Source organism: Pogoniulus pusillus, chromosome 17 (assembly GCF_015220805.1).
Source record: "Pogoniulus pusillus isolate bPogPus1 chromosome 17, bPogPus1.pri, whole genome shotgun sequence".
NCBI classification, from domain to species: Eukaryota; Metazoa; Chordata; class Aves; order Piciformes; family Lybiidae; genus Pogoniulus; species Pogoniulus pusillus.
In genome coordinates, this window is record NC_087280.1 from 8,921,694 (window position 1) to 8,936,972 (window position 15,279).

The 15,279-nt window shown below is 39.1% G+C and overlaps 1 protein-coding gene across 13 annotated transcripts in view; it reads right to left on the reverse strand.

The window, feature by feature from the left end:
- Nucleotides 1-4,864: 4,864 nt before the first annotated feature.
- Nucleotides 4,865-15,279, reverse strand: part of TCF12 (transcription factor 12) — a 204,110-nt gene continuing 193,695 nt past the window's right edge. For 10 of the 13 annotated variants that reach the window (XM_064157538.1, XM_064157539.1, XM_064157542.1 and 7 more), the window contains 5 exons: nucleotides 13,926-14,040; nucleotides 12,941-13,112; nucleotides 11,463-11,695; nucleotides 8,751-8,904; nucleotides 4,865-7,167 (listed from right to left, as the gene is read on the reverse strand). In XM_064157538.1, the coding sequence (XP_064013608.1) occupies nucleotides 8,762-8,904; nucleotides 11,463-11,695; nucleotides 12,941-13,112; nucleotides 13,926-14,040 (663 nt within the window). In that variant the 3' untranslated portion in view covers nucleotides 4,865-7,167; nucleotides 8,751-8,761. The remainder of the gene's footprint in view (nucleotides 7,168-8,750; nucleotides 8,905-11,462; nucleotides 11,696-12,940; nucleotides 13,113-13,925; nucleotides 14,041-15,279) is intronic. The other 3 variants (XM_064157543.1, XM_064157540.1, XM_064157546.1) reach the window with 1 other exon arrangement.

Consider the following 15,279-nt stretch of genomic DNA (forward strand, 5'->3'; position numbering starts at 1 on the left):
CAGTGGGCCCTAATGACAGGCTTTGGCCTTCTCAGGGGCTGCTTCTGTTTCTTGCAAAAGTGCTTGTTTAGTGCTGTGTCAGAAAGATTTGTTCTACCTGCTAAAGCAAAAAAACACATGTCCAACTGTGCCAACAAAGTCAATTAAAACCTGACTGTTACCTTAGACTGTATTTAAACTGGGGGCACAAAACCTGCCTTGCAACAGCAGGGCAAAACCACACTGCTAAGACACATGTATTCTGCTCACTGCAAACTGTAAATCAAACTGGTTAGAAAAATCTGTCTTATCCCACTTTCAGTCAGCTTTTGAAGGAAAACATTCTCCACAGATGACACTAATAGAATTTACCAGCAAAGACCACCCAGGACACTGGGAATCTGAAACTGCTTGGCCTCAGTTACTCAGATTTGTTCTCAGCTTCATGTGTCTCTTTGAGAGAAAAAAAACCCAGAGCATTTCCTTCATTTTGAACTTGGATTTCTCTTCCAAACGAGCATTCGTGAAAGCAGCTGGTCCCAGAAGTGGAATGTTCCAAAACTCCATTTGGAGCCAAGTATGTATGTTATGGAGTCAGCCATGACACCACTTTATAGAGAACAGACAATGAATTTTGGATCTCATAAGTATCTTTCTTCCCTGCAAATAAGTTTCCTTCCCCTATTCTTTTGGAAGCATCTCAGTCTGTATTGGAAACAGAGGATGTAATTTATTTTTATCGCCTTCCCTGTAAAACTGGCCAGCTGCCACAGGGTTCTGCTTTCTGAAGTAGCAAGAGGCAGGAGAATCACAATGAAGAATCATTCATTTCAGTGGCTTCTGATCTGTTTCCTTATCTTATTTTGAGGCTACCTACTGTGCTACCTTATCACTCTTTTGAATCCTGCAAAACTTCTCTGTAACTTGACCCTCTCCACAGAAAGAGCTGACCTTCCTAAACGTCTTTGCTCCTCTGTTCCTGCTCCTTTCCTAGCAGAGCAAGTTGCTTCTTGCTTTTGTTGCTTTAGTATTCCTTTTCCACTGCATATCTTAGTGCCTCACTTCTCCTTTTCTTAGCTCATTACATTGCGTTGCATTTTCTAGCTGAATCTACATAACACAGCTGTGTGGCCTTTTTGGGGTATGCTTACTTTCTCAACTGTCCAGCCTGCCCTTTGATGTCTGATGGATACATCTTGTCCATTGCTTCACGTGTGCTATTAATTGCTCACTTCAGAGATACTGTTTACTGACTATCACTATGTTTACAGTTGAATACAGCTAAACATTTGGTCACTACGGTTCACCCTGTTCTACACCACCCACCCAGTTTCTTTTCAATTGTTGCAACATAGATGTCTCCAAATCACTTCACAAAGTCACAGATGCGATGTACTTCTGTTCCCACACCCAGACTCCTGCTCTCAAACACTGGTTTGGCTTCATTTACAGAAAAGTAAAGAAAGACTTTATATCAGTATTTTTGTCTCCACTTTTCTAATAAAACAGCAGTGAGGCTTAGCAATTTGACCTTTTTGCTGCATATATTCCTGCTGTTGAAAACCCAGAAAGATAGGTGAGCATCACACTTCTGACCTATGAAGAAAAGATAGGAACTCAGTAGGAAACACGGAAGTGTGCCCACTGAAATGAGAAGGACTCTTAACACAAACTGTGCATGTCCTCTTGGAATCAAGGCCTCTTGGGCAGAGGGAATTCCAGTACGCTGGGTTGGAGGGAAAAATTACTCTAACAAATGTGCAAAAGAGAAGAATGATGCAGTTACAATGCAGTAATGCAGAGCTAAGATGAAAATTCCTTCAGATATCCTTCTCATTCTGCATGATCTCAAAATAGTACAGAATAATATGAAATAAATGTAAAACAAATGTGGGCTTTCCCCCCTTTTCCAGTGAACAGAAAATTGTAATTATTTTGCCTTAAAACAGTGTTTTGGACAAAAAGAAGGAAGCAGATACATCAAGGAGTTTAAGAGCTGATTTATGACAGGGTGTATGAAGATCACTGAGTGTGAGCATTAGCAGGAAGGAGAAGGCACTTGCACAATTCAAGAGTGGAACAACCTGAATACACCAAAACATTTAATTTGTGTTTTGTCACAGCACCCTTGTCTGTACAATTAGAGATGCTTACATTTCCTGTGGGTAACATTGCCTGCTGCTTTCCAGTTTCAGCTCCTGTTTCAGTGCTTATGACTTTACAGATTTTAACCAGAGGAACAAGTTTTTCATCCTGAGAATTTGGGCTGAAATATTTAATTTTATTTTTTTTTTAGCAAAAATAATCTAGCATTTCCAACAGTTTGATTAAGAAAAGCTGCTGTTTTGTGCCTATTCCTTTTTCGTTGCTGTTACTAAGGAATTTTACTGCTCATAAATTTAATGCTCACAAATTAGAATGATAAGAGAGTCTGATATGTGTTTCTAGGTCCTTGTATCAGGAATATTCCTTGTTACTGAAAACTGCCTTAAATAGCTACTGGCTAAATAAGCATACGTTCAGTATAGGCTTACTAAATTTGTACTGAATGAGACTTCCCATGTAATTATTCCTTCCAGCCCTCAAGGTGACTGTGCTGGAACTGGGAAGGACTTGCTCTCAGTTCTTGTTACTGCTGCCCTCCTCTGCGTGCCTAAATGAGGCAGCCCCAACATGGCCTAGAAGGAACAGAAGCCAGCATGCTTCAGCATGGAAGGGAAGAGAGGACAGAACCTAAAGCTGTAAGCCTCAAGGGACAAAACCTCAAAAATGGTGACATGGGCAAGGGAGGCACTATTCTGTAGATGCTGGAAGGGACCAAATGTTGCTGAATCTCACCATTGCTTTTCACACTAGAGCAGTAAACCTGCACTACATGAATCATTCCATTAGTTAAATAGCAGAAGCATGTACCTGAAAATGAAAAGTTTTAAGCCAGCTTATAACGGATACAATCTGGAGACCATATCTCATGCAACAGAAAGCAAGGGTGAGGTGGGGCTAGGGGGAAGAAAGTTCAGGAAGATCTGCAAAAGCTCAGTTTCTATAGGCTTCCAATTGAAAAGTAACAGATCTAGAACAGCAAAATAAACCAGTGTGTGGTTCTAGTTATTTTTCATCAGTTAACTTGGCTATGCAAAATAGCCACACCTGGAAAAGAGACAGCAAAGCTCAACAGACACGTCACTTTGGGTTTCACCCACACTCTTCCCTAATACCCGATACTCCTGTAAATGGAGAATCTGTATGGCCAAAAAACAACTTCATGACAGCTTCATTGACACATTTGTTATACTTCTATATAACAGAATGATGATGACCAGCTGGCTACAGATGACAGGCACTAATTTTTGTTGAGTTGCTACCTTCATATTCTACAGGATTTTAGCACTTTTTAGCATTCTTGCCCTCTTATTGGACTTTATGGTGCTCACATTTACTATTCTTACATGCTAGGAAAGGGAGGGGCATCTATAAAGCTTTAATTACTTTTGAATATTGTCATATGAACAAATTAAATGGACAATTAATTAAATGTTACCCTTTTTAAAATGGCCCATCAACTTGAAACCAACATTGTGTGCATTTAGCTTAATTAGTCAAGGTAGTACTAGGGATTAATGTCCTTCTGCCGTTATATTCATAATCAGGTACATTAGCATTTATGCCTTTGTAGCATACAACTCTTCTGCTAGGTACTGTACAAACAGAACCGTATGTGTATCTGTGAGACTTCCTTTGTCACCTTTAAAGGAAAACACAGTAATATTCTCTATGGGTTTTGTAGGGTTTCTTCAGCTGACCACTTCTGCTGACAATTCAAGACATGATAAAAAAATTTCCCCTGCTTTATTGTTTTATATTTATACATAGGAATTTATCTCCTATAGAGCACATTGTCTGTATTTTGAGATAGGGGCTTTTTGTTCCAGAGCATGAAGTTCTAGTCTGAATGAATGAGGCTGATACAGTAAATATCAAATCCACAAATGTCCCAAAGAACTCATCTGATTTTGAAAGGTTATTTCATCAGAGAAAATAATTGGGGAGTAGTTTGAAGCACCTAATCTGGCTGTGCAGTAAACAACTGTCTATTTGGTCTCTTTCCAACAAACATGCAAACCCGGGCTAGTGATTAATTCTGCTTCTGTAATAAGCTCATGCTTCTGATGCTGCTCATCTCTGTTCATTTGTGGGTGCTGGGAAATAAAATGCCAAGCAATACTCTACTTTCTCAGGCATCCCCTTTCTGTTGGGAAAATATGGCCAGCAGGTCGAGCAACATTCTCCTCCCTCTCTACTCTGCCCTGATGAGGTCACACCTGGAGTAGTGTGTCCAGTTCTGGGCTCCCCAGTTCAAGAGGGAGAGGGAACTATGCCTCAGGCACTGCACACTTCCATTTTATTTTGCTTGCACTCACAGAAGGAAAATGTAGAAAATGTGGAAGTATGAATTTCAAGCTTAAGCTACAGGGTTGTTTTTTTTCTTTCATAAAACCCACTTAGATGCATCAATCAAGTCAGAAGGAACTCAACACTAAACTTCAGTGCACAAAATGGGCTTGGATCTTAGACACTTATCTGAAGGACAGAGATGAAGGAGGGGGCTTATGCCTACAGCATCAACTTCTGCCCCAGGTTTGCCATTTGTCTGTGCAATCCCCCTAGCAGCAAATGCAAGGTAGGTACTGCTCCCTCCTCAGCTTGCTGGAAATTTCCATATTGACTTCACAGGGAATAGCAACAACACTTCTTGTGCCGTGTACCTTGAGGAGGTGTTTAGGTTTTATTCAGATAGAGGTGAGAACTGTTTTTGCTGGTGTTATTCAAGGAACACATTACCTATGGGGAGAGAGAAATTTTAAAAACTCACTAATTTACCATGTTAAAAAAAGATGGCACATTTATTGCTACATAAATGTTATATACATAGTGTTTTCTGTTACATTGACAGAAATGTTTTTGAACTTCTTGCTGCTGGTTGGAAAGGTTTATCAGCAATACCTTGAAATTTGACACAGGGTACAAATCTGCAATAAACCAACAATGGAAACTGGAGAACAAGATGAGAAGCAATTCATCTCGGACAATTAGCTCTTACAATACTCCATAGGTACTACACGGTATGCTAGAACCCTACTATGGTCTTACAATGCTATTGTAAATTTCTGATATTAATGAACAGGTTATGGTAAATAACCCTACATTTTTACTACCTAATATAGTAAAATAAAGTAAGAAACTTTTTACTGAAAACTTTTTCGATTTCAAAAATCTAGAAAGAGTAATATTTAGAATTCAAGAAATTTTCTTACAAGATTATTGTATAAAAGACTAGCTACAGTGAAAAATAAGCCAAATGTTTTTTTCTTTCTATTTCATGAAGGAAAGCTTCTGGGCATACTGCAAAGTCTAATATAGCCAAAAAGACAACAAGCTTAGAAGGAAAAAGGCCAGGCAGTGGCACGTGATCACTTTCACACGTCATAAGCAACAAATTCGTTTAGCTGATAAACACTGAAATGAAGAACAAGGCCACAGATATAATCAGGTGTTATCTGATGATATATGCAAATTAAAGTAATAGAAATGAGTCCACTAATTCCACAAACTGTTTTGTTAGGAACCATCCAAAACATCAGCTTAAATTCATTAGTTTATTTTAACGATCCATCTTTTGTTCTTTTCAAATTAAATGACTTCATAGAAACTATTGTTTTGTTCTAGTTTTCGGTGTGAACCAATTGCCAGTGATGAAAGATGCACTATATAAACAATAGCTCAGACAACCTTGGCTTAGAAAAATTTCTCCCATGGTCTTTGCAGTGGAAGACAGTTTCCATGGAAGTTCAAAGGGATTTAACCATTTCAACACATCTGTGACAAAAGGAATACTTATGGACACTGTTCTGATGGAGAAACATTTAAAGGTTTAATGCTAATATGGCTTGGGAGGGGGTCATTTGTTTCCATTTGATTCACACTATTTTATTTTCTCCACTGACAAGCCACACGAAAGTGACAAGATAATTAATGTATACAGTAAGGAAAAACTGGAGACCATTGCTCTTATATTCCATTAAGTAAGCCCACCTGACTGGTGGCTTTATCATCACACTACCTGCCATGGTGAATTCAGGATTTCGCTATTCACCACAATTACAGCCTGAAAAAAAAATCTCTTTTGTATTATAATGCATTTTGTGCTTACGTACAGCTAACACTTTACATGTACTATATGTAGTACTTACTGCTCGGAAAACAAAGCAACTCTAACAAAGTAGATTCTCCCCACCCAATTTACACTTCACATTACAAGCTTTACTATGAAGCCTAGAAGCCTAAAAAGGTTTTGTTTATAATTAGAAAAAAAAAAAGAAAGTAGAAATAAAAATTGAGGAAAGTCTGAGGGAAAATAAAAATCACTTTTTAAATCCAAGAAACATTATGGTCACAGTATTGCTCCTGCCTGTGACCTTCATGAGGCCTCTTACTGGCTTGAAGCATGGAGCTCAGTATGGAAGGGTAACTATGACCATAACTGCAGATTACCAGAGACCAAAAATAACATAAAAAAAGATATACCAAGGAATAGTTCCCTATTGCATGGAAAACACTAGTCATATGGCAAAAGGAGAGGAAAGGACAACAAAAGACTTTTCCCTTCCTTTTTTTTAAGACACTAATAGGTATGCTGGGAATGCTACGGGTCTATGGTTGTCACTGCTTTGTTCTCTGAATGTGAACAGCTTTACTAAATGCTGGCATTCAGCTGAAATTTTATCAGCTTTTAACGTTAACTTTTCCCTTTATATGTAGACCTTTACAGTTCCATAACAATAAATAAAATTTGTAGTTACAATGCATTTGTCAATTCAGTTTAGGCACAAGGCAACTTCCACAATGAGTGGAGAGATCACAACAGTCTCTGATTGTGCAGAAGCGACACACTGCTTGCAACAGAATGATATGTTCAGAGGACTTCACGGGCTGAAATTCTATCTGAAGATCTTGTATTTTCACTCCTGATGCAGGTGTTGACCAGTAGCTTTGATCATAAGATTGCATTTGGGTTTCTTGCTTCAAGTGTTTTCTCCTGTCAGGTTTGTGTCTTCATATAATGTTAGTTGTCTGTGTCCTTGTGAAGAAAGGTCACCGTCTGTGTATCCTACCAATAACTCTGGAATTCTAGAAGAAATTTGGCAGAAAAAACGGTTATTAGGAGAAGAGTCAGTGAGAAGCATAATATCAACACTAGAGAACTATTTAAAACCGTATCGTAACAGTATTCGGAGTCAGATTAAGTGCAAAAGAAAATCACATTGAGAGGCCTTGAAATCCTCCTTTCCAGAGATACCTGTATTGAACAGTTTACTCTCAGGAACATTCTGTTTGGGAGAAAGAAGAACCTGCAAATCTCAGACCTCTGATTTGTGTTTGTTCTCTAGAATAAGCAGGAGACAGTCCCTAATTCAATCACAACTGTTGCAGGTATGCATTGCCATAAACCACACGAAACTGCATGGCCTTTTCAAATCTGTGTCATGCTTCAGTCATCTTACAAAGGTGCTGCTAGTAAAAAAGCAAAGACATAGTAAGCTTCAGAAAGCATTGTATCAATAGAGCCAGAACAGCCTATAAAGTCTGCTCCACATCAAAAATTATCTGGCAGTTCAGAAGTAGCCTATTGCTCTGGTATTAAACAAACTAAAACTCAAACATCTTGTTCTTGTAAAAACCAACCACATTTCATTAATGAAGAAAGAAGGTGCCTACAAGGGAACAGTACTGACTCAAATATGACTTAAGTGTGTTTTTGCTGTTTTCTAAGGAACACCAGAGAATAATAAACTTCCATGGGATACAATCTGAAACAACATGCCTTTACTGTAAGCTAAAATAGAAGCAAAACTGTCTACACAACTACAAAAACCCTCCCAAAGAGAAGATTTGGTAAAGTTACATAAGTAGAGGGAAGGTATTGAACCCAATTTCTTAAATCTTTTGAAAGTGGTAATAATTCCATTGTTTTGAAAGACTTACAAGAGCACTCAGAATTTTTTCTTCTCCAAATTTAAGTTTTTCCCAGTTATTTTAAAACCTGACCCACCCGACAACATGCAATAAACTCAGAAGAACAGGACTTCTGTAAGGCCTCCCCATCAACACGTTCTAAATTAACTACTGTATTTTGGACTGCATGAGGCTTTTGGAAACTGCTTTATTTTGCAAAGCATCTTAACTGTCTTTACTAACAGGGATTGCAATTTAAGATAGTTAGCAACCTCTGTTGGTGAGTGACCCAAGTTAGAATGACAGGCCTTAAGCCCAACAGCAAAACTCGTTGAGATAAGAGGTCTCCTCAAGCACTTGTATCAGCACTGGGCAACAACACATGGATTTTCAAACAATCCATTGTGATATTTAGACCATTTAAAGATGTATAATTAATCTCTATTATGCTTGGCTTATCTAGCAAGCTGCTATCTGTTCTTCTGATGTCATGCCAAGAGGGCCACCTGAGCCAAGAGATGTAGCCACGGGCAACAATGCATGAAAATGAAGAGACATTAATGACAATTCCTTAATTTTTTAAAAAACTGTAAAACTACACAATTCTGCTTCTGCTCAAAGATATGGAAGTACTTTGCAGTAGAAAGAATTTTAGTGCTAGTGGCAGCTCAGCAACTAAGAACAAATAGATCTAAACCTCCCAAATTTGAGCCAGTAAGAAGAACCAAGAGCCATTCCCCTCTAGACAAGAGACGTACCTGGCTGGTGTTCACATATGACCCATAGGGTTGGTAGTTTCACTCAGGCCAGGGTGGCTTCCTGGGTGTGGTGTTGGCGGCTCTGCCGATACGGCAGAAACTTTTTCTTCTTCCCTTCTCTTAAGGCAGGCTGCTTTAGGGTTTAGGTTTCGTTCTGTAACAGAAAGATGATTCTTAAGGCCCCATACACCGACACCAAGGGAAATACTGATACACAAAGCACTGTAGTAAAGACCAGCTACACAGCCTCCCTCTTCTGCTTATGTCCCTGTGTTAAAATGCAGGTGCATAAACCTGCAGGCAAGCACTACTGAAAATACTGCCAAGCACCTTCCAACTGGCATTTTAAACAAAAACCCACAAACACTACTAACTGCCTATATCCACCTCCAAAAAACTCCTAAAAAGGGCCTTCCTTGTCACCAGAAGTTGCTAAAATGGGAAATGAGAACTGCTTGTAGTTTATAATGTAGTAAGAGAGATTTCTCTGGTTTGTTTTGAAGTCATACCAAACTTACTGACATCACACTGTTTTCACTAACCTTACTGCTGCTTTCTTTACCTGAAGTGATTAGCCTGCTGTTAGAGCAGGGGAGGTACAATGTCCTAAGTCAGTAATTCTTTTCATACCCTCAAGTGTGTGAAATCATCTTGTGCCTATCACACTTAAATTGAAGGAGTATTATACAAGTCACAGAGAGCAGAAGGACTTCTCAAAACGTTACTTCCCTTCACACTGAAGCCAGTACTTTATAGCAGGACGTTATGGACTGGCTATCACACTATTGCCATCAGTATTTTTCCATCTCCCCAGTTAGCTTCAATAGATGTAGATTCAGACCTAGTTTTCAAATAATGACAGCTTTTCAAGTCAGCTTTTCTGTTCTTCAAAATGGCTCCTCTTGAGTCAAAATATAAAAGATGTAAATTGCAACGGCCAAAAAGACACACAAAAAGTGTGTAATATATTCTACCAGCACATGGTGAACTTAATCAGCATTTCAAGATATTTTCCTGGCTGTCAGAGAATTCTGCTTTGCAGTTTGAGATCAGAAATACAACTTTAAGTGTTGTTAAAGAGACTGCCAAAACTGAACAGACAGCACAAGCCCCTCTCTTGGACTGCGCAGGCACCCCTCTAGAAACTGCAGTTTGCTGACCCCTGTGCATTTCACAAGAAGTAGAATCAAGCTCATCTGACAGGCAATTTTGGACAGACTTGCTAATTCTGCTTTCTCTCAAGTCATTATCAACAGCCTCCTACTCCATTTCCGAAGGATAAGCTCTCCCAGAGAGACTATTGGGGGGAAAAAAACTGCTAACTTTTCTTAATCACAGTTTTCTTTGTTTAAATGTGGCTTGCCTTGAAGTTTTAAAGAAGATTTAATGATGTGGAAACTTTGAAAGGAAGTTAATTTACAGTGATTTAGGAAACGGAGATAAAAATGCTAGCCTACAGTTAGAGCTTAAAATCTGAAATGTTTCCTTCTGAATAGCACCAATCACAAAATGAGAAGCTTCATTACCAGCAAAGAGGAAATTGTTTATGCAATTATATAATGCAGCGGGTGCCACACAAAGCTCCAGTCACTCACTTTAAGGAACAGGTGCAAAGAAAGGCAGGTGAGAGGAAAAGGGGAACACAGCCCCTCACAAGAGGTAGGGGTGTGCTCATGATAGGCTTCCTCAACTGCGCAGAGCATAAAAGTGAGATGTAAATATGAGGAACAAAAAGCTCCCAATTTACACTGCCTATAGAATAGGTCCAGTTCAAGTATCTCTAGGAAAAGATTTCTACCTGAGACATAAGGCCTGGAAGCAACCAAAAGGAGAAAAATTGTTTTATTAATTCTCACAAAGAGCTTTCAGTGGATTACAGAATCTGGGAGAGCAAGGAGGTGGACTTGCTGGCTTTTAAACTCTCAAAATCACATTTGAGTAATGTTTTTCTGACGTCATAATACTCAATCTTCCAGGCTATAGCAAACATTTTCAGACCAAAACAATTTTCGAGGTCCAAGTCTCAGACAAGGTAAAGCAAGATTCACTGCAAGCAACGGCTAATGTCCTATTTGCAGAGCAACTCATTGCTCTACATGAGCAGACCTCTGACTGGAGACAGTGTGTTTTTGGTTGAAAACTGGGTCAGGAAAACTGCCTGAAACCCAGCAGCTCATCCTTACTACAGAGTACATCAGCTCGTGTTGTTATCCACTTTGCCATCTTCGGCGTCACAAACACATGAAACCCAGCCCTGATTCAACTGAAGTAGAAGTATGGTTTCTCTCTTCACCCTGCGATATGACTAATGCAAAAACCTAAGTAAATGCAGTTATAGTCACTGTGGGGTTCATCTTAAAGCAATTCTCTTCTGTTTGCCAAAGCTTCTGTACTAAGTATTATGTACAAATGTGATCAAGATGTGTCAGTACTTTGACTAAACATTTATCTTGAGAATAGAGGTGAATTAAGCATCTAATTAACACAGGGAAATAAGAGAAAAACAGTCAGATCAAACCACCTTCTCTCCCACCCTCTTTTTTAAAGAAAAAAGTTAATTCTTTGATTTCCCTACAAACTTCAACATCATGACAAAATAGCAAACACTATTCTAGTAACTTGTGCATCCAGTTGTGCACCTGTCAAGAGGAGCCTGACACTGTTAGCAAAGCTACCCTGCAGACTGCCACAGTGTGATGATGAGCTACTGACCTCTCACTTGCTGCTCTAGACTGAGGATGACGGCTACAGCCTGGTGAAGAATAAGCAGTTTCGTCTGTGGTTTTTCACTCTTCAGATGAAGCTGACACATACGGCCAAGTTCTTTAAATGCCTCGTTAATATCTCGAACACGCAAACGTTCTCTAGCATTATTTGCCATTCTCCTCTCCTTTTCTCTTTCTATTTTCTGCTCTGGGTTTAAATCCTCATCTTCATTAGTACTGCTGCAAGAAAGTATAAAAATAACACATACTGAAATATAACTGGTATTTCAAACGAGTGATCCTGCTGCAGGTTGAAAATTGAGCTGATGAAATTAAACTTTCTTCCCACTTAATCTACTGCATATTCAAGCGTAATTAGTTAAATAGGAAAGGGCTAGATTCCATTGCTTACTTATTCAAGGTAATTCCTGCCTTTTCTAAAAATAAATCTTAAATTGTTCCTGCCTGAACAATATTCACAGAATATTATCCACAGATATCTTTTATCTACAGGTAAAGGTATAGATACTTTCCTCTAGGAAAACGGATGACATCTTGCTGCTCCTTAAAGATGTACCAAATCCACCACTTCAGTCAAGTACTGACAGATGTTCAAATAGCCAAGAGGTAATTCCGCCACCTTGCCAGGCGAACAGTAAGTAATTAGCAAAAATAACCTGTTATTTTTCAATAGATCACCTTACAGAAATTTCCAATCTAATATGCTTAGTAACAAGTTTTATTTTTGTTAAAAACCTTTCTGCACAATTTTAGAACCATTTTTTCTTCTAATACCCAGGGTAGAGCTGAACAGTTGCATTTGGAATTTCTGATCACTTCAAATGATGACGTCAAATTGCACAGCCTTTTGCTCAATATGGGACTGAACAATTCAGTCTAGAACCATGTGAACCTTCTGCTTTACCGGAGACAATGAAACGCTCCTGGACACATGTGAAGGCATTACCTCTGCTGCCTGTGCTCACAAAGTTCTAGCTGTTACGTGTTATCTCAAATGGCCTGTCAGGCTTTCTGTCCATGGACTGGAAGAGGACAGTGTGTTTAAAAAGGATGTTTTTCCTACCATGTTCACCCCAGTCTGTGAGTTACAAGGTTGCTGCTCTCCATCACTTACTACTGCACACTGAGCAGCTCAACCTTGGCTCAGGAACAAAGCGTTGCAGATGTCTAATATTGTTCCATCCTCTATGCTGGGCAAGGCCCTCTTCACTACTTAATACGTACCAGCAGATACTAGGCAAGGCACTGATATTAGTGAATGAAGACTTCTCAGGTGATTTGCCCATAAAAACTTATCTTGTATTTGAAATGATACAAACCTGCAAACTGTTCATCTGTCTTGGCAGCCCACAAATACAGGCACTGAGGTAATGCAGAAACTTAGAAATAGTTATCAAACTTGGGGACAACATACTGCAGAGCAGTAATGACGTGCCAATTCCCCAGGTCACGTCAGCAACCCACCTGGTTCGACCTCTAGAAGAGACCTTGATATCCTTCTGGGAGGACTCATCATCTGATTTCATGTCATCCGATGAGGGAGGTTCATGTATATTTTCATCCTTCTCCTTATGTTCAGACTTGATTTCTGTTGGACCTATAGCCACAGACTGACCCTGCAAGCCACCTGACAATGCTGCAAGCAACCAGAGATCAGTATGAGGATCACAAGAGCAAAACATTTAAGAGGATGCAGATATTGTTGATAGGAGGCCAGGGCTGCACAGAAGTCTGGGAAGACAACATAAGGAACTACACTCTGGCAACAGAAACAAGAGAAATCCTGGTAACACTGCCTGGTACTTGGACATGTGTCATGTGTTTTAAAGGGATCGTAATTCATCGAGCAGCTTGATCAGTAACAGCTTAATCTAAGCGAAACACTGTTCAAGACAAAAGGACATTTAGTGAAGGAAGAAAATTTGCACTTCATGTCTAGGCTACAAATTTTAAGTGCAGAACTGCACTGACATCAAAGTTTGGGTTCAGGCCAAATGTGCAATATGCACCTCCCTAAATGCTGCAGGTATGCTACGGAATAAGCCAACTTCTGTTTTCTATAGCTTACTCTTTTAGGCTAAATACTGAGGGAACTGCAAACACCTGTGTGGAACAACTTTATTAGCTAAATTGAAATCTGGCCTTAGCCCTCCTGGCTGATTCGGAAACAGCTGCAGCACTGCAAATGGCATTATGGCTCCTTAAGGTAGAAGACTGTGGCTGTAATGCAGACTCTGCTGCTGAAGCAATCCTGGGACAAGTCTGACACAGGGATGCCTTCAGAAGCATTGTAGGAATCTCTCACAATGGTGGTTTACAGGATAATTAATTTTTATTTCTCAGTGTTATCTATGTCGCTATGCCTCATGCTGATGTGAGTTTACCAAGGTCTACAGCCTCGGTGGATTACTGCAGACCCTGTTCAGCATTAGCATTGCAGGAAAGTTACCTCGGTAGCTCTCTTGTGTTTTATGATTTAGGTCTGTGGTCTGAGCAGAAACTGTACTGGGAAGAACTGAATGGTTGCTGTTGAGGCTGACACTTTCTTCCCGGTGAGTCCCAACCTAAAACAAAGCAAAGACTTCTATTAGGGATGTGATTCAAAGAAATAGTCCAAAAGTAGAAGTTTAAAAGACTTCAAATATTTGCTGGATTAGAGACATGAGTTAAAGTTCTAGCTCAGTAATGGAAAGATTTAGTTCAAAGGTGCTGTTAGGCTGAACCACTTCATTGCACCATACGGTGGCATGAAGCAGTGACCGGCACCTGTTTGGAGTAACCAGCAAAGACTTTCCCCAGGATTTTCCCACAGACCACTACAGAATCTTCCGCTTGATTTACACCTGAGGGCTGCAAGATTCAATTAACTTTTAATTGCTTAAACCAAATAAATCTATCAAATCTAGCACTTGTAACATTTTGATCCTTAGAAGAAAATGGGGAATAATTATCTCCACCACACATGACAGGGCTGTAACACTGCCCTACACTCATGTATGCAGACACAGACACACATAAAATAGAAATATTTTATATCTGTAAAATATGTAACATCTCACTTTGCTTGCTGAATGAGGATTAAGAACTGGACTAGTTATCAAAGTATTGCTTTTCTTCAACAATTCTTATTTTCCTCTTTTCAACTAAATGTGTCTAGTCCCATCACAAAATCCTATCATATTAAAAATAATCCTGGCATCTGATCTATTCTTGCCACCTCTCTCAATATTTTCCAATCTTCTCCTTTGTGATTCATCACTAGATTTCTAAGCAGTAAGTATTGAGATGAAAAGCCTTAAAAAAACCCCCAATTTTGCATAAACTTGACTTAATGATACCTACGTAAGATACCCGAAAGAGACAAGTTGGTTAAAAAAGCTGCTGCTCAGTACAGAACAATGTTCTCACTGCAAACCTCTGTGAAAATACTCTTCTGTTTGTGATGAGGAAGAAGTAAAGACACACTGTCTGTATTTAAATGGAATGCAGACCATTTAAATGTTTTGATTCCTAGAGACACAGAAGTCCTTTCAATATTTATAATACAACCTACATAATACAATTAAACAGTTAAAAACTGAACAAAGAGGAGGGATTCTACTATCATTTGTATAGTTACAAAAACTGGCTACAGATGAAGCTTTTTACTGGAACAGTAGCAAACATGTCAACTAGAAGATTAAGCCTTTAATTAAATAGGTTTATTGCCTAGAGTTACACATGAGAACCACTGTTTTTCAATAAATCCTTCAATCCTAGTAAACTGCTGAGCTTTGAATCCCTCTTGAGTAATTAATGCAGCT